General features: G+C 46.6%; 1 protein-coding gene across 1 annotated transcript in view; it reads right to left on the bottom strand.

Moving 5' to 3' along the window:
- The window catches only part of TMEM245 (transmembrane protein 245), a 442,721-nt gene that overhangs the window by 224,133 nt on the left and 193,334 nt on the right, over window positions 1–25,254 (bottom strand). The window contains 1 exon segment of the mRNA XM_029589853.1: window positions 6,256–6,354. Coding sequence (XP_029445713.1) covers window positions 6,256–6,354 — 99 coding nt within the window.

A 25,254-nucleotide genomic window follows, 5' to 3' on the forward strand; every position in this document is an offset into this window, starting at 1 on the left:
CTAAGTCTCGGGCATTATCCGTTAGTTTTAAGTTTGTGCTATCTTCTAGTGTGACAGCTGGTAGGTTGGAAGATGAAGGTCGTCTTTATAGTAGAATGATTTCAGTTTTGTCAACCTTTAGTATGAGTTTCATGTGTGTTAGTAGTTGCTTGATGATTGAAAGGTACATCACTGTCAGTTTATATGTACTTTCAATTGTGTCTTTAATAGGAATTAATATTTGAATGTTGTCTGCATATATGTAATGATTAAGACCTAAACCGGCAGAGTGGAAGCATGTATATGTTGAAGAGTGTGGCAGATAATGAAGAGCCTTGAGGGAACCCAGTACTAAGGGTTATGTTGTTTGAAGTAGTGTTATTAATTTTAACTTGATTCGACTAGTTAGGAGAACCATTGGAGAGTGTTTTCTGCCATTCCAATCTCAGATAATCTGTCAAGAAGAATTGTATGGTTTACAGTATCGAATGCTGCGGATAGATCTAATAAAATTAACAGATAAATTTGGCCAATGTCAAATTCCCTGAGAATGGTGTCAGATAATGCTAGGAATAATGTTTCAGTGTTGAAGTGTTTTCTGAAGCTGAACTGGGATGAATGTAGAATGTTATTGTTTTCTAGGTGTTCAGTTAACTGTTTCTGGTAATTCTGATAGAAAAGAAAGATTGGATATAGGCCTGTAATTATTGAAAACAGTTGGGTCGAGGGTCTGGTTTTTTTGAATGGGTCTGATTATTGCACACTTGAGTAATTCTGGAAATTGACCTTCCTTAAAGGAGAGGTTAATTAATGATGCAGTGAGCGTTGAGATTATATGAGCTATTGATTTTAAAGCTGGAATTGGTATAGGAGTCTAATGGATGATTGGCAGGGTTCTTTTTTTTTTTTTTTTTTAATATAAGGTTTTCGATCTTGGCAAGTGTCGTTTTGTCAAAAATTAACCATCTGGTGACCTCTTTTGGATTCATGTAAATTTCCTGATTCTGAATGGAGTTAGTGGCAGTCACTAAATTTGCAATTTTCTCCTTAAAGAAGTGTGCAATGTTGTTGCATTCGGACAGCATTTTCTTCAGTGGAGGTTTTGGTAAGGTTCTTTACTATGAAAAAAGTGCCCCTGGATTATGGCAAAAATTCTGGATCTTATTACTGACATATTCATTCTTTGCTTTGTTAATCAGGTTTTAGTAAGCTGCGAGATAAGATCGGTAATGCACTCAGGGTAAATGTAGTGTGATACTTTCTCCTCGCTTTCTCGCTTTTTCTTATCCAGATCGGTCAGAAATTCCCAACTGCACGGCTTTATTGCTGAGCGCACTGTTTCCATGAGAAAATGCTTCACTTGAAGACAACGATTGACGCCTTTCAGGTCCAGGATGGAACGAAAGGAGCCCTCATTCTTTGGCACAACAAAATAAATGGAATATTATGCCATATTTTCTTAAGATGTGGGTTCTGGGACCACAGTCCTCAGACTCAGTAACCTTGCCAATGTATCCTCCACTGCCTGCTTCTTCTGCGGGGAGTGGCAGGGAGACTCCATAAACACGAACCAAGGAAACCTACAAAACTCCACCACATAACCTTCTCGTATCACCCCCAGGTCCCACTGATCCGATGTGATTTTGACCCACCTCTGATAAGAGAGAGAAAGGTCCCCCTATCTCCTGTTCCCAGGGGTGGGCCGAGTCTATCTTCGGCATGCGCAGCATGTCCAGGGCGTCCTTCGGTAAGGGATAGAGTTTATCCATCGCCTTCGCCACCTTCAGCCCCAAATCCGGAGTGTCCCATTCCTTAAACAGCAAATCCGAGGCAGAAAAATGCAAAGGGAAGGCTGAAGGAGGCCCCCGGAGACCCAAAACAACCGGATCCGTTACTCCGAGCCGGGACTCCTCCTGCGGCACCTGGATCCCTAATTCCCCCAGAATTTCTGGGATAAGAGGTCCCAGCTCCTCCTTCTGAAACAAACGGATCACCTTCGGGTCATCCCCCTCGGTAGCATGGGCCCCTCGGGAACCCGAGGCCCCTTGGTCTTCGTCCCCCATCAACCCCCCTCGGGGGCTCTGTATCCCCGGACGGGTCCTCCGGCTCATCCGTGTCCGTGGTAGATTCCAGCTCCCCCCTGGGAACCGAGGACCGGAGTGGTTGACCTCCGACCCTGGACCTGGCTTGGACCTTTTCTCCACCTGAGGCCCCGAATCCGGAGTGGAGGTCTCCCATGCCCTCTTCTTGCCTAGTCTACGGGCCTTGAAGGCCTTATGCATAAGCAGAACAAACGTGGACCCAAAGGACGAGTCCGAGTCCGAGGCCTCTTCTTCCTCCCCCTCAGAGGGATGTAGAGAGAAAACCCCCATGACAGAAGCACGACTGTCCCCCTTGGGACCCCCCGCTGCGGGGATAACCTCGGCGGAGGGCCGTCCTTCCCCTCACTCACCGGCAACGCGCCTGCCGCGGCTTCCCTCAGACCTAAAATGGCCGCCGTTCCTGCCGAAAACGCCGGTGAAGAAAAAAATGGCGCCCGGACCCGGCGTCCCCGAAGCCAGCCCCGCACTAATCGCCGGCCTGCCGACCTCAGGACTGGTGCGTACCTCCCTGCTGCCCCGGGACCCTGCCGACGTCGCGGACCCCCCCTCCCTGCTGGAAACGCATGACGAACACAGACTGTCCCTTGACAGCTGCGTGGCCGCGGACCCACAGGCCTGACATGCAGCTCTCCGCGGCATCGAGGCCCCGACGAGGAAAAAAGGGTAGGCACAGTACAAAAAAGAAAAGATCTCCCCGGCGATGGTGGTCCTCTACCTCCCCCCTCACAGGAACAGGACAGGAGAGACGAGGCACAGACAAAAGAAGAAAAAACAGGCAGTACTTTTTTTTTTTTTTTTTTAACACAGACACAGTTACCGGTAAATCAGGTCCGGGTCCAGCTGGGGGGAGGGAACCGGGCACCCCGATGTCACCCCCAGCCCTGATGGACGCTGACAGTGGAGCTCCCCCACGTAACAGCGGCCTCAACCAGAGGGGATGGTCCCCTCAGGACCTCACTACCCTCTGGGAGGCAGGCTCGGTGACCAGCAGGCAAGCCTCTGCGGTCCGAACCCCAATCAGTCGGCTTCCTACTCTCAAACTGCTTTCTCTTCCTTTTTTTTTTTTTTTTACACACTAACTACCACCTAAATCTAGGTCTCAGCACAGACTGTAGGTTTGGCACCCTCTCCACCTGCTAGGAGACAGAATACTGCCGGACTGTAGGTGGCACCAGCCTAGATATAGGCGGAGTTTTTGTTTGTAAACTTCTGTCTCCATCTGCTAGAGGGGGGGGCCAAACCCAGGAGTCTGGACTGATCCGGGTTCGTACAGGAAACAAAGAATTGCTAATTCTTATTAAATGCACAAAATTGCACCTCCTCCTTGTCCCATTTTAAACAAAACTTTTTCTCCATGATTATGTCTTACTTCCAGGTGTTGCTCACCAGCTGTTCTTTAAGAGCTCGTCCTCACTAAGAATTCAGGAAGTTGCAGAGCCTTCCTGGAGGCAGGGGAGAGGACATGCGGAAACTGGGGCAATAGTCCCAGGACCTGCACTTTAAAGGTCCACGCACCAACATCTTATCGGGAGAACCAGTGGGGCACAGCTAATGCAACAGGAGATGAGCACCATGCTCCTGCCACTACTTCTGGGTTTGCTGGCGGGCCCAATGCTGCTGCCTCTATCTCCTTCCTCCTCCTGATGGGCTATGCTTCATAGTCGTGACCCGGTCCATTCTTCAACCTCGGGGGGTGGGGAAGAATGGATAAACTACTTTCCTCCCACACCCTCCTGTTCATCTTCAGGTGGGAAAGGGAGGGGAGGAAGAGTAAATGCTCAGGCATATTTGCCCTGGGCCCTGCACGCTTTTAGGGTGAGACCTGGGAAATTGTTAAGCATATGGCTCAGCAAGGGCTTCCAGTACTGTCTGTATGGTCACAAGGTTCTCTTGGCACATCAAGCCCCATAAAAATGGGGAAAATAAAAATGTTATTTCTTCGTAGGCTATACAGTGCTATGCTGTTAGTGCTAGATACTGCACCATGAATTTAACCACACCAACTTTTTCAGTCAGTTAAAAGCAACTGTCACTTAAACATATGTTCTGATATTAGCTCTGTCTAAGGACTATTAATTATGATCTATTAGTTCCCATCTTAGTCTCATAAAACAAATGAGATAGACATTGTACAGATCTAGTTACTCTTGAAACTTTCAGGTTGGCAGTTACACTCAGGATACTGAGTGAATACTCAGCATATAAAGTAAATTGATGTATGAATATTTGAAAGCATTTTAATGTACTGTACATAACTATTACCTGAAAACTCCAGATAAAAGAAACACTGAAAATAAGTTTATGATAATTTAATGTTGCTCTAAGAAATCTGATGGTTAGTCATATGACTCAAAAGCAAAATCATTATTGTCCTCTAATGTGTTATACAGAGCAACAGTCAAGCCAAACTGTTCAAGCACTAAAGAAAGCTTTAAAGTATGCTGTTATAAAAGGTAATGTCCTGTGGCATTAGAGGAATTCCTAGAAAACAGCTGGGCCAAGTGGAAGGAAATGGTGATTTCTTGAGACAAAATATTTTGTCATTTCTGTTTCTACTGAGGAATTAAAGTTTATACTACAGGACTAAACTTTTTTTTTTTTTTTTGCAGAGGAATAAGGTATAGATATATACATACATATTCACTATAAAAACTCTAAATTGAATCTCCTTCAACATTAATTATGTTCAAAGGGTATTGAAAATGCATTATATACTGTATGTCTCTGGGTACTTATCTATATCTAAACAGCTTTTATTGTTTTTCATATTTTTAAAAATGTTAATAACCTAAAAAGGTACATCATGAATGTAATTATTTAACAAACTGTAATAAAAATTTCCCATTCATTCATATATTATCACTCACATCTAATATAAAACACAAAATATGGACAAAAACAACCAAACTGGTAAAGCAATACCACTACACTACTCTTTCACATTACACCTCAATGTACAGTGTCTTCAAAAGTCCAATTCTTATTACAATTTGTTAAATGCTTAATTACATTCATGATCTACCTTTTTAAGTTAACATTTTCTAAAAATATAAGAAACAATAATAGCTATTTAAATATAGATAAATACCCTGAGAGATGCATTTTCAATACCTTCTGAATATAATTGATTGGTTTGAGGGGGATTCAATTTAGAGATTTTGTAGTGTTTCAAGTTTTTTTAGTCCCCTATTTCAGAATAGGAATTAGTGACATTTATTTACCATACATATTCACTAAAATAAATGTATACAAGCCGTTAAGCCCGTTAAAACGGGCTACATTACATTTTTTTTTTCAGTCCATTTTCTAACACAGCACCCTTCTACACTTTTTCTCCCTCTCTCCCCCTTCCCCTCGTTCACTCCTCCCCTTTCCTCCACTCAGTCTTACTCACCCTCTGTCTCCCACTGCCTCCTTCCCCTCACTCTCACCTCCCTCCCCTTCCCTCAGTCACTCCCCACCCTCTCTCAATCCCATCCCTCCCCCTCAGCCCTCTTCCACTCCCTTTTTCTCTGCTCCACAACTTCTTACCCTTCCACTTACTCACATCCCTGTCTCTCACCTCTCCCTCATTCTCCCTCTCCTCCTTCCACTTACTCACATCCCTGTCTCTCACCTCTCCCTCATTCTCCCTCTCCCCTCACTCTTCCCCACCCCCTACCTCCCTCCCACACACTCACCCACTCCTCCCTCCCTCTCACTCAGTCCCTCCCCCTCCCTCCCTCTCACTCAGTCCCTCCCTCCCACTCAGTCCTCCCCCTCACTCAATCCCTCCCTCCCCTTCACTCAGTCCCTCCCTCCCCCTCACTCAGTCCCTCAGTCCCTCCCTCCCACTCAGTCCGTCCCTCCCTCTCTCTCTCTCCTCCCTCCCTCGCTACTGGCCGCCGCTGCCGCCGCCCGCTGCCACCGCTGCCACCATGTTTTTTTTTTTACTCTGGCTGAGACCGACGTGCTCGCCCGCACATGCGCGTAGGGCTGGTCTCTACTGCGCATTTGCGGCACGTCGATCAACCTTCAATTATTAGGTTGATTGATATATGCCTTTGTGTATATTTACCTATAGCACACGATGTCAAAGTATGCTTAACCCTCAAGTTAGATCACGAGGGATATTGTTTTAAATTATAAAAATACAGGCTGACAGTTTTTCACAAGCTAGTGTCTCATGGCTTACCTTCACAAACCAGTTGCGATACAATCTGTCCCAGAGTTCCAGAACTTGTTTTTCAATCACTGCAGTGTTGTTGACCTTCTCTCCTAAAATTTTATGGAGCTAAAATAAAAAGTTTATTTAAAAAGGCATAATAGATGATGAAGCCAATTGCTCTATTTGTACTCAAAAGAAAGATCAAAATCTAAAGCCTGCATATAAAAGGTATTAATTGTTTCTGACAATTATGAAGATCTCATACCAGGGGAGAGAACTTATGTTCTGTTAAGGTTTCCCAATTTGCCTCTTCATGGCTGGTATTAGCAAAGTTTATCTTTTAGGCAAGTCAACTGAAAAAAATGTTTTCAGCAATTTCCATAAAGCTGGTCAAGATCATATCAGCTATCCCCACAGGCTTCCTTGAAGCCCTGTGTTAGAACTTTCATGTTCTCGTATCTAGAAGTCTCATTTTTGGCAGCAGAAAAGCAAAAATCTCCCTCATCTACACACACAAAAACCATCAAAAAAATCCTCAAGAACAATTTTCAAAAATTAATTTTTTATTTTAAAAAGGCTTATACAATGCACTATTTAGTGTTCTAGGTGGCTTCCAGCAGAATAATCATAAAAACAATGAATATAAAAGACACAAATAAACACTTATACATTAAGGGTTGAATTTTAAAAGTCCGGCTTGCACCAAAGTTGGGAGATATGCCGTATGACGTCACGCGTGCCCGTCTATGTGCTTTCATTGGCCGGAGCGCCCAAATCGACGGGCGCTCCGGCCAACGAAAGAACGCTTCGCTCGTGCCGGATAGGGCACTTCACGCCGAGCCAGGAGAACCGGGACCTGCGTGGGGGGGGGGGGGGGGGGGGAGAGGAACACTGCAAGCCGGATGGAGCCCTAGCTGTTGTACTGCTGTTTCCGAGCCAGGAGAACCGGGACCTGCGCTGGGGGGACCGCTGCGAGCTGCTTTCGCCGCCGGCTGCCCCCTCCGGAGGGCGGCAGAGAAGGGAAGGGGCTGAAAAGCAACAAAAGGTAAGAAAACAACAGAAAGTAATGTCAAGTCGCTTCGGGAGGAGGGGATTTTAGGTTTTTAAGAGGTTTCCTTTTGGGGGAAAGTTTGCCGTCTACCGTTACCCCTGCCTCTAACGCAGGGGTAAGGGTAGGTGGTAAGTTAGCAGGTTAAACGCGGGGCAAAATGGCAGGGTAAAATAGCGATAGTCGGGGCGCGCGTTACTGTATGGGAGGGAATAGCTAATTTGATCGTTTACATCTGATATACATGCCGCGTGCAGAAGGGGTTACCCGGGGATTTAAAGAGGCGGTAAGGATGGTTTAAAGGGGATAGTGTATCGCAGGAAGGGCTAACGTGGCCGGAAAGTGAGTAGAAAGCGGGTTAGGAGCGGGGTAACCGCGGCCCCACTTTACTGTATCGAGCTGAATGGGAGGTGAAGGCCTCACTGCAGAAGTCCTGACAACGTAAAAAAAAGTCTAATACATACATACTACTTTTTGTTATAAAAGGTTAGCACAAAGAGCTCTGAATTTATTGTGTAGAAATGAGACAAAAGTCTCGATGGGCACAATTAAAAAGCTTTCCCTGACAGGCCTGAGCTGTGTGATAAAGTTAAATGGACAACGGATCTGAGACTAAAGAATAATGTTTTAATTGTTAGGATAATGACTGAGTACTATTTAGATGTTTAATACACGTATTACTGGTAAACGGAAGCTGTACTTTTTTATGGTAATATAAAAGGATACGGATTTGCAGCAATGACAGAATATAAAAACAGATAATTATGTAAATTTTCCATCTGTTGCTTAATTATGAGCTTCATTCCAGTTGAAAGATAAATATTAATGCAGGGAAGAAAGAAATGTGAGAATTTCACCGCATAATTTATTGAAGAAGACTGTATAACATAAGTACAGATCTGACCTCCATGAATGTAGTGAAACTATTCAAGCTGAAAGAACAGCTGAAAAGCAGAATTTACAATATGTTCAAAGATAAAATTTACATTTGCAGTAGTAGTGGATGCTTTGAATCAAGGAAGTGATTTTTTTTTTTTATCAAATAACCTAAGCAGCAGTTCTAAATTGCTGTTCTTTGTTACTAGAGTAAGATCCAATGTTTGAGTACAGCCATAGTGTCTTCGCTATGTGATGACTGTATGCTGCTCCTCCGATTTTTAGAATGCGTCTCAGAATATGGGGTTGGAATTAAATCTTAGAATTTTATACAACGTCTGCATCAAAGGGACTCTCCAGCTTTTGAGACCCATGGTGGAAGTACTATTTGTACTATTGGGTCTGATCACACTATTTTGAAAACTCTTTTTTTGTATTTATACATTCATTATAAACCATATCAAAAGTCTGGCAACAGAGATAGACCTTCTGAGATACATTTCGCATATGAATGTTCTGTGACATATACTGCCTATCAAGTTGTTTTCTTCGGACTTCCAGGGCTCTAGTTATCCACATTCTACAGTCTATATTTACAAACTAGTTTTAAAATAACAGAACAAGTTGATTAATAAAGATGGTGTCCAGTGATGTGAAACCAAAGTATGCTGCGGCTTTCTCATAATTTAAAAATGTACCATAAGAGCAAGAATCAGCTAAAAGTGGAAATGCTGGGAAGTTGAATCCTTTATAATGTCCTACAGACAACCTTAAGCTGGACTGTCTGGTTACAAATGGTGATTTAGCAGCCTTAATACGTAACTTTCCACTTTGCGTACAGAAATATCTGGATCTAATGTTAACCTGCAGAAAGATGTGAAGAAGATTTAAAGAATGGAAATTACTGAAATACATGTAGAACAGATAGATCACTCAGCTCCCTCTCATACTAACATAATAAGGACGGCAGAAAAAGACCAAATTGGTTCATCTAGCCTCCCCAGCAAGCTTCCCAAGGTAGTAACTGCTGCTCCGTACAGGTTACCCCCAAACTTTATTTATTCCCATCCTCTAACCTTTAGGGATCCACAGTGTTTATTCCATGCCCCCTTGAAATCCTTCACAGTTTTAGTCTTCACCACTTCCTCCGGAAGGGCATTCCAGGCATCCACCACCCTCTCCGTGAAGAAATATTTCCTACACTGGTTCTAAGTCTTTCTCCCTGGAGTTTCAAATCGTGACCCCCTAGTTCTACTAAACTGTTTCCAATGGAAAAGGTTTGTTGACGACCAAGTATCTGAAGGTCTGTATCATATCACCCCTGCTTCTCCTCTCCTCCAGGGTATACATATTCAGGTTCTTCTACTTCTCCTCATACAAGGCTCAAATAAATGGAACAGAAAATAAAAATATTAGAAGATAGAGGACTCTGAAAACAGGCAGAGGAGATCTAATGTAAGAATCCTGGGAGTACCAATGGGACAGTGCTATATCAGGGTACAAATTATATCGCAATGACAGAAAGGAGCACCCAGGAGGCGGTGTGGCGCTTTATGTCCGGGAGGGAATAGAGTCCAACAGGATAAAGATCATATAAGTGACTAAATGCTCAGTAGAATCTATATGGGTAGAAATCCCATGCGTGTTGGGTAAGAGTATAGTGATAGGAGTATACTACCGTCCACCTGGACAAAATGGTCAGACAGAAGATGAAATGCTAAGAGAAATCAGGGAGGCTAACCAATTTGGCAGTGCAATAATAATGGGAGATATCAATTACCCCAATATTGACTGGGTAAATGTAAAGGGAGGAGGAGTAGCCTAGTGGTTAGAGCAGTTATTTTAGTTATTATTATTAATAAATAATAATAACTAAAATAATAAACATCAGGACTTGCTAGAGACAAAGTTCCTGGATCTAATAAATGACTGCTTCATGGCCGCCAGATAGGACACTGAGGGAGCTGGCTCGGAGTGTCTCTCTTTTTTCCTATTAAATTATTCCTACAACAAATGCCACATACAAAAAGAAAGGGGAAAATCTGGGGAGCAATTACTAGCTCACCCGTAGTTGACCCCTATCAGCGACGCATCGAGGGCTTTTTCGCTGGAGTTTCCGAATCGCCAAGAGGGCTGGTCACTGGGGGGATGCCGGTGAAGCGAACATCCTCCTCCCTGACCCTGGATGTCACCCTAAGCCCTGGCGAGCCAACCAGGCAGACACATCCAACCCAGATTGATCGCTCACTCCTGACATCAGACGCCCAGAGCGAGTTACACCTGGAGCTGCTGGAGGCCAGTCAAGCTAGCCCCGGAACGTGAGTGGAAGGAGAAACTTCAACACGAAGTGGAGGCAAACAACCTGAACTGGAATTGGGTACTTTAGGAGGAGGAAGGCATGCCCAAACTGTGAGTTTAAATCTGGGTACTATGATGCATTCGGCAACCGAAAGGGAAGAGGGAGAGGATAGAACAGAAAATTTGGCTGTGAACATAAACCTTGGGAAGCCAGAGGAAATATCTTTGGGGAATGCTTTAAAAGCTACTGAAAAATCTTTGAAGTCAATTGCTCAATCTATAACAGAAGTAAAAAACCAAACTGTGATAAATAATAATCTGACAAACTTTTAATGCTAAAATTCAGAATCAAGAAGAGATGATAACAGAAGTGGAGACTTTGCAATTGAATCTAGTAAAATCTGATATGGCAATCGGGAAAATAATGGACAGAGTGGAAAATAATTTAAGAATAATGAGTCTAAGAATATTAAACTTTTCTGTGGTCAGAATGATATCCTCAATTGAATTGTTTAAATTATATATGAAGGAGATTCTAAAAATACCAGAGGCCGCGCTACCAGTATGTACTAAAGCGTACTACCTACCCCAGCCGGGACGTGAGGTTGAAGGAGAGAGGAACATACCATCTATGAACATTTCTCAATTGTTAGAGCTCTCAGTAGAGTCAGAAATTAAAGAAAGAAAAGCAATGCTTGTAACATTTGCATTTATATCTGATCGCAACTATGTTCTAAAGTTACTTCTGAGGAATAGGTTGGTTCCTTTCTATGGAGCTTAGGTCTGGATTTACCCCGATGTTGTGAAGATAACACAGCAACGCAAGAAAGAATTTCTTCTCATGAGAGAAGGGTACTTAGATCAGGTGCCCGATTCGTATTAAAGTATCCCTGCAAGTGCTGTATTAGGCATCAAAATAATTATGTATTCTTTGAGGGGTTGTACTGATATAGGAACATCTCCGACACCTTTATGGAAGGCGGCTACCGCACTGACATGCATTCTGATTGAAGAGGTCTTTAAACCTGACTCCGACAAATGCCAGAGATAGTCCAAAAATCTTGGGATTGGACAGGAAAAGGGATCAAGGGACTGCGAGGTGCACCATGATGCGTACCTTTTCCATTTATAGGAATAAGATTTTCTTGTGGAAGGCTTCCGTGAAGCAATCAGGACACGAGAAACCGAATCTGAAAGTTTAAGTGGTTGAAGGATTAACCTTTCAACATCCATGCCGTCAGAGACAAGGCCTGAAGATTGGGATGGCGTAGGCATCCGTTGTTTTGAGTGATCAGATGCGGGTCCGTTCCCAAGGGAATGTGCCTGCGGATGGAGAGATCCTGAAGTATTGGAAACCACACTTGGCGTGGCCAGTGAGGTGCTATCAGGATCATGGTTCCCTTGTCCTGACGTAACTTCACGAGAGTCTTCGAAAGAAGAGGAAGTGGAGGAAATGCATAGAGCAGACCAGTTGCCCACGAGAGGGAGAATGCATCTCTGGGCTGAGAGCGCTCGCTCTGAATGAGGGAGCAGAAATTGTCGACTTTGTGGTTCTGAGGGGACGCAAAGAGGTCTGTCTGGGGATAACCCCATTGTTGGAAGATGAAGTTCGCTACCGAGGGGCTGAGAGACCACTCGTGCGGTTGGAAGACATGACTCAGTTTGTCTGCCAAGAATTGTCCACTCCCGGCAAGTAGGTGGCCCTGAGGTACATCGAGTGGGAGAGCGCTTCCGCCAAAATCTGCGCAGCTTCCTGACACAGAAGGAAGGAGCCTGTGCCTCCCCTGCTTGTTGATGTACCACATGGCCACCTGGTTGTCCGTCTGAATCAGGATGACGTGATTTCACAGGCGTTCCTGAAAAGCCCCGAGAGCATATCGCATTGCTCGAAGTTCTAGGAAGTTTATTTGATGTTTGGCTTCCCCTGGAGGCCAAGACCCTTATGCTGTAGATTGTCTACGTGGGCTCCCCACCAGAGGTTGGAAGAGTCAGTGGTGAGGATGAGTTGAGGATCTGGCACTTGAAAGGGCAGTCCCTGGAGGAGATTGTTGTGATTTTTCCACCAGGTGAGAGAGAGACGGAGTGAGTTGGTGATGTGGACAATGGTGGACAGAGGCTGAGCCTCATGGCCTCATGGCCAGGCGGGCCATTGGTGTGACATGGACTGAGGACGCCATGTGTCCTAAAAGGACGAGGAATTGGCGAGCTGTTGCTGTATGCTGAGACTGCAACTGGTGAGCGAGAGACACGAGAGTTAGCGCTCGTTGTTGAGGTAGAAAGGCTTTTGCCTGCAAGGTGTCCGCTCCAATGAACGACAAGGTTTGAGATGGGACTAAATAGGATTTTTCGTAATTGACGAGAAATCCTAGAGAAATCAGAGTGTGTAGGGTCAAACTGAGGGACGACCGAGCGGCTTGCTGGGTTGGAGCCCTGATTAACCAGTCGTCGAGATAGAAGGTGTTCATGTCTACCCCTTTCTTGAGAAAAGCTGCGACAACCACGAGACATTTGGTAAAGACTTGTGGTGCCGATGTAGGCCAAACGGAAGCACACGGTATTGATAGTGCTTTGGGCCTACTAAAAACCTGAGGTACTTGCGATGAGCTGGAGTTATCGCAATGTGTGTGTATGCATCCTGAAGGTCCAGAGAGCAGAGCCAGTCTCCTCTTTGCAGAAGAGGTAGAAGCGAGCCCAAGGTTACCATCTTTAACTTTTCTCGCTGTAGGTACTTGTTGAGAGCACGTAGGTCCAGAATTGGATGAACTCCCCTGGATTTTTTGGGGATCAAAAGTATCGGGAATAGAACCCTAGGCCTTGCTGCGAGAGAGGGACGGGTTCTATTGCTCTTAACTGGAGAAGAAGGGAAACCTCCTGCTCCAGAAGGACAGAATGGTCAGATACTCTCCATGCTTGCAGAGGTGGTGAGTCCGGTGGAAGAGCAAGAAAGTTTAGGTGGTAACCCTGAGCAATGATTGCTAGCACCCATTGGTCGGTTGTGATTGATTGCCACATGCCGTGAAAGTGGCACAATCGACCTCCCACTGGTATGCTCGGCAGAGGAATCAGGCTGCTGCTCTCCAATTGAAAGTCAAAAACCTGAAGCAGACCCCGGCTGGGGAGCTGCTTGCGGCTTTTGCTTTCGGGCCTGGCGAGGCTGAGGTTTTTGAGAAGGCCTCGTAGTTCGGGACCTTGCTGGTGGAGGATAGTACTTCCTTGGACGGAAGAATGACTAGTCCTTTCTAAAGCTCTGTCTTGAGGGGAAGTCGGAAGGTATCGATGAGAGCTGTTTAAGGGTCTCATGATGGTCCTTTAATTCAGCCACTATTTGCTGGATCTGTTCACCGAACAGATTGTCTCCAATACATGGCAGGTCAGACAGCGTGTCTTGTACTTCTGGGCGAAAGTCAGAAGATTTGAGCCAGGCCCATCGTCTTGCCGAAATGGCAGCTGCAGACACTCTAGTAGAGGTGTCGAAGATATCATAAGCTGTTCTTATCTCATGCTTTCCTGCCTCAAACCCCTTGTTGACAAGGATTTGAAGTTGTTGTTGGAATTGGTCAGGCAGGGTTTCAGAGAAGTCCTGTATCTGCTTGAAAATGACCCTATTGTATTGGGTCATATACAACTGGTAAGCAGCAATTCTGGAGATGAGCATGGCCCCCTTGAAACACTCGTCGACCAATATTGTCTAGGAACTTGTGCTCCTTAATAGGAGGGGTAGATGAATGAGGCTTCGTTCTTTTTGCTTTCTTTTGAGCTGATTCCACCACCACTGAGTGGTGGTCGAGCTGAGATTTTTGAAAGCCGAGGGCTGATTGTACTAAATAGGTAGTGTCAGCTTTTCTATGGACTGGGGCAACAGATCCAGGGTTTTCCCAGTTCTTTTTGAGGAGGTCAAAAAGAACTTGATGAACGGGAATAGAAGTGATCACTTTAGGGGCATCCAGGAATTGGAGGAGCTCCATCATCTGGTGCCTATCATCCTGCTCAGTCTGAAGCTGAAAAGGGACCAACTCTGACATTTCCTTCACAAAATTAATGAAAGAAAGGTCCTCTGGAGAATGCTTTCTACTTTCAGTAGGAGAGGGAGGTGAAGGTAAGTCATCGGTGTCTGTGGAAGTATCATCACCCCAGGTGTCATAAGGATCAGCAGACTGACCTGTAGGACGAGAAGGGGGTTGGATACCCGAAGGCCCCGGCTGAGGCTCCAAGAAAATCGAAGGAATTGCCGGGGGCACCGTGGACGGCCTGGAAGGCGTCGGTGCCGGTATCGAAGGCATAGATGGCGCCGATGTGCGTATTGCCCCCGATGAATGAATCGGTGGCGAGGGATGAATTGGCATCGATGGCTGAGGCAGTACTCCCGAAGGAGGAATGCGGAACGGTGTTTCTCCTCCCGATGAAGCTGTCAACGGGGAGCACACCGGAGCCATCGGAAACCTGGGAATCACTGGTAGAAGGGCGGTCACGAGCGCCTCCATCCGGGATAGCAGCGGTGCCAGTGCTGCTGTCATCGGGTCGATGCTGGTTCCACTCTCAGTGCCGGTGTCTGTGCCGGAGGAACCTGAAGCCGTTGCATTGCCTTATCGATGGCCTCCTGGACCAGCCAGTCCAGTTCTTCCTGGAGACCTGGAGCAAGCAGCCCCTGCTCCGTGACAGAAGAGGCAGGCAGAGGCACAGTCGGAGGGACCACCTTTACAGGCGGAATCGCGACTCCCAAACCCCGATCGGGTAAGGGTGGCCTCGATGTCCCGGTCGCAGGAATGGTCGGTGCCATTTCTGGACGGGGCTTCTTCGATGGTGGCTCGGACGGTGGCCCAGTCGATGATTTCGCTCCCTCAACGGTCCGAGACTTACGATGCTGATGGCGATGTTTCTCCCTACAATCCTCTCGATCTTGAGGGGGAGAAACTGGAGTCGATGGCCGTGAAGACGTCGATGGCGGACGGTCACCGGACGGTGGTCGATGCTGGTGCGACTTCGACGGTACCGTTTCCGATGACGTCGATGCGATGGATGGCGTCGGGGTGTGAGCACGGAAGAGGAGTCCCATCTTCTCCATTCTGGCTTTGCGACCTTTTGGTGTCATGAAGGCACATTTGGTGCAAGTCAGGACATCATGCTCACGCCCTAAACACATTACACAGACCCCCATGAGGGTCTGTGATAGACATGGTACGAGTACAGTCTGGGCACCGACGAAACCCCGACGCCATGGCCATCGAAAAAAATCAAGCCGCGGTACGGTCGACGGCCAGTAGGCCAGGAGGGCCAAACTAGACTGTAAACGACGAAAGATGGTCAAAAAACTTACCGGAGTACCGCAGCCTGAGAAAAGTTAGAGGAGGGCCCCCTATGGGGCAATTTAAGTTTAATTAACTCCGTGAGGAAAATTCCTGTCAGGAATCTCTTCAGAGCTCCTAAACCGCGAGGCTACTGCTGCACAGAAAAAAGAAGACTGAAGGGGGACCCCTGCTGGCTGCAGGGTTAGTGCCATGCTGGGCATGCCCAGTAGGGGCCAGTCAAAGTTCTGGAAACTTTGACAGAAGTTTTCCGTGATTGGGCTCCATCCTGATGATGTCACCCATATGTGAGGACTACCATCCTGCTTGTCCTGTGATAAAAGTATTTTTCATGTAAAATTTGTGAAATTTTGAAAATAAAAAATTGAAAAAAAAAAGACTGCTTCATGGACCAAATGGTTCAGGAACCAACAAGAGAGGGATTTGGTAAGAGAGGTAACGGAGGTGGGGCCACTTGGCAACGGTGATCATAACATGATCAAATTTAAACTAATAACTGGAAGGAGGACAATAAGTAAATCTGCAGCTCTAACACTAAACTTTCAAAAGGGAAACTTTGATAAAATGAGGAAACAAACTGAAAGGTGCAGCTGCAAAGGTTAAAAGTGTTCAACAGGCATGGACATTATTTAAAAATACAATCCTAGAGGCGCAGTCCATATGTATTCCACGCATTAAGAAAGGTGGAAGGAAGGCAAAACGATTACTATCATGGTTAAAAGGGAATGTGAAAGAGGCTATTTTAGCCAAAAAAATACTTCAAAAATTGGAAGAAGGATCCATCTGAAGAAAATAGGATAAAAACATAAACATTATCAAGTTAAGTGTAAAACACTGATAAGCTAGGTGAAGAGAGAATTTGAAATGAAGTTGGGCATAGAGGCAAAAACTAATAATAAAAACTTTTTAAATATATCCGAAGCAAGAAACCTGTGAGGGAGTCAGTTGGACCAATAGATGACCAAGGGGTTAAAGGGGCTCTTAGGGAACATAAGGCCATTGCAGAAAGACTAAATTCTTTGCTTCCGTGTTTACTAATGAGGATGTTGGGGAGATACCAGTTCCGGAGATGGTTTTCAAGGGTGATGAGTCAGACGAACTGAATGAAATCACTGTGAATCTGGAAGATGTAGTAGGCCAGATTGACAAACCAAAGAGTAGCAAATCACCTAGATCGGATGGTATGCATCCTAGGGTCCTGAAGGAACTAAAAAATGAAATTTCTGCTCTATTAGTTAAAATTTGTAACCTATCATTAAAATCATCCATTGTATCTGAAGACTGGAGGGTGGCCAATGTAACCTGAATATTTAAAAAAGGCTCCAGGGGCGATCCGGGTAACTATAGAACAGTGAGCCTGACTTCAGTGATGGGAAAAATAGTGGAAACTATTCTCAAGATCAAAATCGTAGAGCGTATAGAAAGACATGGTTTAATGGAACACAGTCAACATGGATTTACCCAAGGGAAGTCTTGCCTAACAAATCTGCTTCATTTTTTTTTTTAAGAAGTTCATAAACATGTGGATAAAGGTGAACCGGTAGATGTAGTGTATTTGGATTTTCAGAAGGCGTTTGACAAAGTCAAACGCCTTCTGAAGAAAGCGTGGGATGATGTCGCGATCCTCACACCAGGCTTCAAATACTCTCCAAATCCTTATGTATGTTAGGGATGTGAACAACTTGCGCGCTCGGAGCAGGGTGTCAATTACTGCTCCCCAGTATCCGTTCTTCCTCAGGCGAGTCCTCTCAATGGCCAGGCCGTAAGAGAGAATCAAGCTGGGTCCTTGTGGAGGATCAGTCCTTGTTGGAGCAGATCCCTGTGTGGCGGTAGCGGGAGAGGGCTCCCTGTCAGTAGCCTTCGCATGTCTGCGTACCACAGACTTCTTGGCCAGTTCGCGACCACTAGAAGTACTGGTCCCTTGTGGTGTTCTATCTTGTGGATGATTGCGCCCAATAAGGGCCACGGCGGAAAGGCCCCATATAACAGAGTTTCCTGTGGCCAGGTGTCTGTACCAGGGCATCGATTCCCTGGGACTGAGGTTCCCGTCTGCGGCTGAAGAAGCTGGGCACTTGGGCGTTGGACCGGTTTGCCAGGAGGTCCATGGTTGGTGTTCCCCAATGGCTTACTATCAAATAGAATGCTGTGGTCGACAGTCTCCATTCTCCTGGGTTTAGACTTTCTCTCCTGAGGTAATCCGCAGCGACGTTGTTTTTCCCCGCGATGTGGACGGCCGAGATCTCTCGAAGGTTCGCTTCCGCCCATGACATTAGGGGGTCTATTTCAGAGACACCTGTTGGCTTCTGGTTCCTCCCTGATGGTTGATGTAGGCCACTGTTGTGGCGTTGTCCGACATGACTGACTGATTTGTCTCGGAATCTGTGACCGAACCGTAGGCAGGCTAGTCTGACTGCCTGTGCTTCTAGGCGATTGATGTTCCATCCAGACTCTTCCTTGTTCCATTGCACCTGGGCGGTTAGCTCCTGGCAGTGTGCTCCCCATCCTCGTAGACTGGTGTCCGTGATGAGCAGGATCCAGGTCGGTGAGGTTAGCGTCACTCCCTGGCTCAGATGGCCTTCTTGTAGCCATCATCGTATTTAGGTCCAAATTTTGTTCGGGAGCTGGAGACGAACAGTGTAGTTCTGGGAAAGCGGGTTCCATCGTGATAGTAGGGAGCGCTGTAGGGGTCTCATGTGTGCTCTTACCCAATGCACTACTTCCAGTGTGGATGCCATGAAGCTGAGGATGGAGGTAGTCCCATACTGTGGGACGAAGCTCGCTCAACAGGGTTCGCAACTGGGTCATCAGTTTTGATCTCCCTTGTCTTGACCATGTCTTGTTTGTTGTCGAACCGAACTCCCAGGTATTCTAGAGATTGGGAGGGCTGCAGACAGCTCTTGTTTGTGTTGACCACCAACCCGAGGCTCTTCAGTAGAGTTTTGACTCTGTTGGTCGCCTGGTGACTTTCCTCTGGGGATTTCGTCCTGATCAGCCAAATATCCAGATAAGGGTGTAGGAGGATTCCTTCCATCCTCAGTTTTGCTGCCACCACCACCATGATTTTGGTGAACATCCGGGGTACAGTGGTTAACCCGAATGGTAGTGCACGGAACTGGTAGTGATAGTCCAGGATCGTGAAGCATAGAAAATGCTGATGCTCTTGATGGACCAGAATGTGCAGGTAGGCTTCCGACAGATCCAGGGAAGTAAGGAATTCTCCCGGTTGTATCACCCTTATGACCGAGCGTAGGTTTCCATGTGGAAGCGAGGAATCTTCAGGTGGCAGTTGACCAACTTGAGGTCCAGGATGAGCTGGAATGTCCCTTCTTTCTTGGGAACGATAAAATAGATGGAATAGCATCCAGTATTTATTTGTTGTGAGGGCACCGGTGTAATAGCCTCTAAGGCGAGCAATCTGGTCAGTATAGCTTCCACTGCTGTCCTCTTGGAAGGGTCGTGGCAGGGGGATTCCACAAACTTGTCCGGAGGGATGTGGTGGAAATCCAGATAACCCTCTCAAATGATGGCTAGGACCCACTTGTCTGGTTATCTCGACCCATCTTTGGTAGAATAGGGCAAGTCTGCTCCCTATGGCTTCTTCCCTTGGATGGGTCAGCTGATTTTCATTGCGGGGTGTGGCTGGGACCTGGGCCCGAGCCTGCTCCCCTTTTGTTGTGCTTGTCCCGAAAGGACTGGCTCCTGCCTGTGTGACGAGCCGCTTGATATGTGCTTCTGAATGGGTTGAAGCGTTGTGATCCTCTGCCCCTAGAAGTTCGGGGGAAGGGTCGCTGGTTTCTCTTATTCCTGTCCTCCAGTAGCCGCGGCAGTGGGGATTTGCATCATTTGTTCGCTTCCGAACAGGAGGGTTCCCTTGAAGGGCATCCTTGTGAGTCTCGTTTTGGACGATGCGTCGGCCGACCAGCTTCGGAGCCAGGTGTCTTCTGGCCTCCACAGTTGATGACACGCCTCTAGCCACGGTGCGCACCAGATCAGAAGCAGTATCCGTGAGAAATGATATTGCTGGTTCCAGGGCTTCCCCGGGAGTGTTGTTCCTGGTCTGTGATAAGCAGGCACGTGTCACCATGGCACAGCAGGCCGCGATCTGTACAGACATAGCGGAGACGTCAAAAGACTGTTTGAGGATGGATTCCAGACGTCTGTCTGGGCATCCTCGAGTGCTGCTCCTCCCTCGACTGGGATAGTAGTGTGCTTCGAGACCACACAGACCATGGCATCCACGTACGGACATGCCAGGAGATCTTTGGCAGCAGGGTCCGGAGGGTACATGGCTGCCAGGGCACGCCCCCCTTTGAACGTGGTCTCCAGGGCTTCCCATTCCAGGTCAATTAGCTGCTGGACGGCTTGTAACAGTGGGAAATGATGGGAGGTCTGACGGAGTCCCTCTAGGAGGGGATTCGTCTTAGGTTCCCCCGAGGCACTTGTGCCCGGGATAGCGAGCTCTTTCAAGCTGTGTTTGACCAGGTCTGGGAGCTCGTCCTTGGTGAAGAAACGCCTCATGTTTGGTGGGGTTCGGTCCCTGGGGGAAATTCCCCTTCTCCAGGGGTTCTGAATCCTTGTCTGAGTTGCCCGTGTCCATGAAGGTGGGGCTTCTGGGCGGTGGAGGCACTTCTCTGGGCATAGAGGGTCCCGGGATGTTGAAGTCCTCTGGCGGAGGCTGTGGCCGTGTTATCGGAGGCCCCGGCTGCATGTGGACGAAGTCCATTAATGGCTATTAATCAATTATACTTAGGGAATAGCCACTGCTATTAATTGCATCAGTAGCATGGGTTCTTCTTAGTGTTTGGGTAATTGCCAGGTTCTTGTGGCCTGGTTTTTGGCCTCTGTTGGAAACAGGATGCTGGGCTTGATGGACCCTTGGTCTGTCCCAGCATGGCAATTTCTTATGTTCTTATGTAGGCCTTTGAAGAATTCCACAGAGGAGATAGATGCTGGGTCTAAATTAAGAGGTGCTGTGTCCCTGGGGAACCCCGTTTGAGGGAGGCTCCCGCTGGGGGACGCGAGGTCCGGCATACTGTTCGAGAAGCTGGATCCCGGCACCGGCTGGGGAGGGCCATGGGCTGAATCCTCCAGGGCCTCCTCGCACTGTATACACAGGGCCGTGGCCTCCTCATGCTGCGCAGCTCTGATGTGGCATGCTGGGCAAAGGCCCTGAGCCTTGAGCTTCTTCTCCGGTGGTGCCATGGCTTGTGTGTGTAGGTTTGGTACGCGATCAGGGAGATGCGCACGCTGTTGTGCGAACAGACCGAACTTATGCAACCGGCACAGTAAGCGTGTGGCTTGTGCGCACGGCACTTGGGCACGTGATGATGTGTGCACGGCCCACCTCTGTGAGCATGGGTCGGGACGGTGGACAGGGCTGCGGACAGGTCAAGATGGTGACGGCAACCACCTTGGAGGGTTTCCACGTGGAAGGACCCTTGCATTTGACCGGGGCCTAGCCCTGCTAGGGCTGATCAACCCGGTAGCAATGGCACTGGCTGGCGACCTGTGCGACTCTTCGAAATTCGGAGACCGGAGACTTTTAAAAGGTTTTCTACCTTATCTTGTCTCGGCGCTTCCTGGTCTCGTTCCGGGCGGACTATGGCTGCGGGGGGAAGAGGGAAATACCTTCACCGCCGTGCTCGAAGTTACACCCGCTGCCTCTCAGCCTCACCAGATTTCAGGGGCTAAGTCCATGCCGAGGGTCGGCCGCTGGACAGAGGCTTACATACGAGGGATCGCGGAAATCACATCGGGAATTCTCAACTGGGGGAGGGACCCAAGGGGTGTCACCGCAGGAGAGCTGGGCTTGTCTGTACAGGTAAGATTTCTTCTTGATTTGGTAAATTACTCTAACGCTGTGCGAGCATGCATAGAGTCCCGAACTGCTATGGAGACGGAAAATACTAGAGAGCTGCACTTCTTGCAGGGGTATATGGTACTAGGACCGACATCAGATTGAAATCTGATCCGTTTCCAATTGCTATCAAGAGTACACTATACCCATTGGTCCTTAGTCCATCTGCTACACGCTAGGAAATTGGATTTTTAGAAGGCGTTTGACGAAGTCCCTCATGAGAGGGATCTGCATTGAGACCCGTACTTTTCAATATATTTATAAATGATCTGGAAAGAAATACGACGAGTGAGGTAATCAAATATGCAGATGATTCAAAATTGTTCAGAGTAGTTAAATCACAAGCAGATTGTGATAAATTGCAGGAAGACCTTGTGAGACTGGAAAACTGGGCATCGAAATGGCAAACTGTTTCCGGTGAGCAGCGAGTAGAGTAAGAGCCATAGCTTTTGCAGTCTGCTGCTGTCAATACAGTGCGAAAAAAGTGGTGTTTCAATACCACTTCAATAGTTGATTTCTGCTGATGAATATGTCTTTAATATGCAACTGAGGCATACGAGATATTGATGTTATTTTGAGCCAATTTAAGTGGCTTTTAAGCCCCCGAGGCAGCTCGTTGAGCGAAACTCGGCCAGAGTCAGGCAAGATTCAATAAAGTCCTATTTTACCGATCCAACTTCTTGGGTTTATTGCTATCAGCCATCTTGGATCGGCTACCGGTTTGTTCCTAAGTGCAAGGTGATGCATAAAGGGAAAAATAACCCATGCTATAGTTACACAATGTTAGGCTCCATATTAGGAGCTACCACCCAAGAAAGAGATCTAGGCATCATAGTGGATAACACAATGAAATAGTCTGTTCAGTGTGCTGCGGCAGTCAAAAAAGCAAACAGAATGTTGGGAATTATTAGAAAAGGAATGGCGAATAAAACGGAAAATGTCATAATGCCTCAGTATCACTCCATAGTGAGACCGCACCTTGAATACTGTATACAATTCTGGTCGCCGCATCTCAAAAAAGATATAATTGCGATGGAGAAGGTAGAGAGAAGGGTGACCAAAATGATAAAGGGAATGGAACAGCTCCCCTATGAGGAAAGACTAAAGAGGTTAGGACTTTTCAGCTTGGAGAAGAGATGGCTGAGGGGGGATGTGATAGATGTGTTTAAAATCATGAGAGGTCTAGAATGGGTAAATTTGAATCGGTTATTTACTCTTTCGGATAATAGAAAGACTAGGGGGCACTCCATGAAGTTAGCATGTGGCACATTTAAAACTAATCGTAGAAAGTTATTTTTCACTCAACGCACAATTAAACTCTGGAATTTGTTGCCAGAATATGTGGTTAGTGCAGTTAGTGTAGCTGTGTTTAAAAAAGGATTGGATAAGTTCTTGGAGGAGAAGTCCATTACCTGCTATTAATTAAGGTGACTTAGAAAATAGCCACTGCTATTACTAGCAACAGTAACATGGACAGTCGCTCAGCAGCGCATGGTTCAGAGAGAGGTATCTTCAAAGGATACTAATGATGCATTAGAATTAGGGCATCCCGACAGTGAGGTTCCAATAATAAGAAAAGTAGTCCAAGTGCCTGTGACAAAAAACTCACCTGAGCTAAAAAAATTCTAAGTTATCCCTATCAATTAAAAAGCAGAATGAAAATACAAACAAAAAATAAACTTTGAAAGTTTGTATGCTAATGCCAGAAGTCTAAGAAGTAAGATGGGAGAATTAGAATGTATAGCAGTGAATGATGACAGACTTAATTTGCATCTCAGAGACATGGTGGAAGGAGGATAACCAATGGGACAGTGCTATACCGGGGTACAAATTATATTGCAATGACAGAGAGGAGGCGGTGTGGCGCTTTATGTCCAGGATGGCATAGAGTCCAACAGGATAAACATCCTGCATGAGACTAAATGCAAAATTGAATCTTTATGGGTAGAAATCCCTTGTGTGTCGGGGAAGACTATAGTGATAGGAGTATACTACCGTCCACCTGGTCAAGATGGTAAGACGGACAGTGAAATGCTAAGAGAAATTAGGGAAGCTAACCAAATTGGTAGTGCGGTAATAATGGGAGACTTCAATTACCACAAAACGCTGGTGCAGGATCAATATTCAATCACCAATCAGTGGTAAACTTTAATAATTTCCAGAAAGAGTATATTATTAGAATGGTGAACAAGGAAGGCTACATAATACAATCGTAACAGAGATTTACATACCTTAAAATGAGTACCTGGAGCGCGCAGGCTCGCACAGGTGACAGCTATTTAAACGTGCAAAAAGGGCGCGAACGCGGCAACTCACGCGAGAGCTGTCAAATTAGCAAAAATGGGCGGATCCGTCCCGGCCCCATGACAAGCTAATAGAACAGATTCCATTCAATCTCTCTATTCAGGCCTTGGGGGACCACAGTATTAAGGGTGAAAATCCACTTCTGCTCACGACGCCCCAGGAGCATAGAGAAATCACCACCCCGGACAGGGCGGGGAACCACTTCAATGACCGTAAAGCTAAAGTCAGAGATAGAATGGCCACAGTCAGACCAATGAGAAACCAAAGGTTCATCTACTCTATGCAGGCGGATATTAGAACAATGTTCAATCATGCGTGTCTTTAACATGCGTGTTGTTTTGCCTACATAGAGTAGAGGACACGGGCATCTCACTACATAAACCACGCCTTTAGTGAGACAGTCAGAAGAAGAACGTAGTTTGAAAACTCGCTCAGTAATAGGGTGTGTGAATACAGTCATTTGCTCAGTATGGCTGCACATAGTGCAATGTCCACATGGGCCATGTAACCCCAGACTATCAGGCAAAACGGGAAGTGAGGCAGAATGTACTAGTTTGTCCCTTAAGTTTCTACCACGCTTATAGGTGAAGCGGAGGGGGCTGTGCAGAAGATCTGTGAGTGCTAAAGCAGCCCAATGGCGTCTAATCATGGATGCAATCACATTCCCCATAATGGAGAAAGGAAGTATACAATTATTAGTCTCCTCTTGAGAGCTGGCCCCCGAGCTGAATAGCCAATCGCGATCAGCATATAGAGCCCGTTTATAGGCCCTCTTGATCACCCTATGCGGGTAGCCCCGTTCCAAAAACCGACTAAACATGGTGTGGGCTTGTATCATATATTCAGACCGAGTAGAACACACACGGCGAAGCCGTAAAAACTGTCCCGTCGGGATATTATCACGCAAGGGACGGGGGTGACAGCTCTGATATTGTAAGAGTGTGTTACGGTCAGTATCCTTGCGATATAATGTAGTCACAAAACCATGTGCTTCTACAGTAATCATAATGTCCAGAAACGCTATAGAGCTCGGGTGTATGTTAAAATTAAACTGGATGTGTGGACTTAAAGAATTTAACCAATCAAGGAAACCAAAGAACTGAACATCAGAGCTGTCACCCCCGTCCCTTGCGTGATAATATCCCGACGGGACAGTTTTTACGGCTTCGCCGTGTGTGTTCTACTCGGTCTGAATATATGATACAAGCCCACACCATGTTTAGTCGGTTTTTGGAACGGGGCTACCCGCATAGGGTGATCAAGAGGGCCTATAAACGGGCTCTATATGCTGATCGCGATTGGCTATTCAGCTCGGGGGCCAGCTCTCAAGAGGAGACTAA

Source organism: Rhinatrema bivittatum, chromosome 2 (genome assembly GCF_901001135.1).
Source record: "Rhinatrema bivittatum chromosome 2, aRhiBiv1.1, whole genome shotgun sequence".
Taxonomy (NCBI): Eukaryota; Metazoa; Chordata; class Amphibia; order Gymnophiona; family Rhinatrematidae; genus Rhinatrema; species Rhinatrema bivittatum.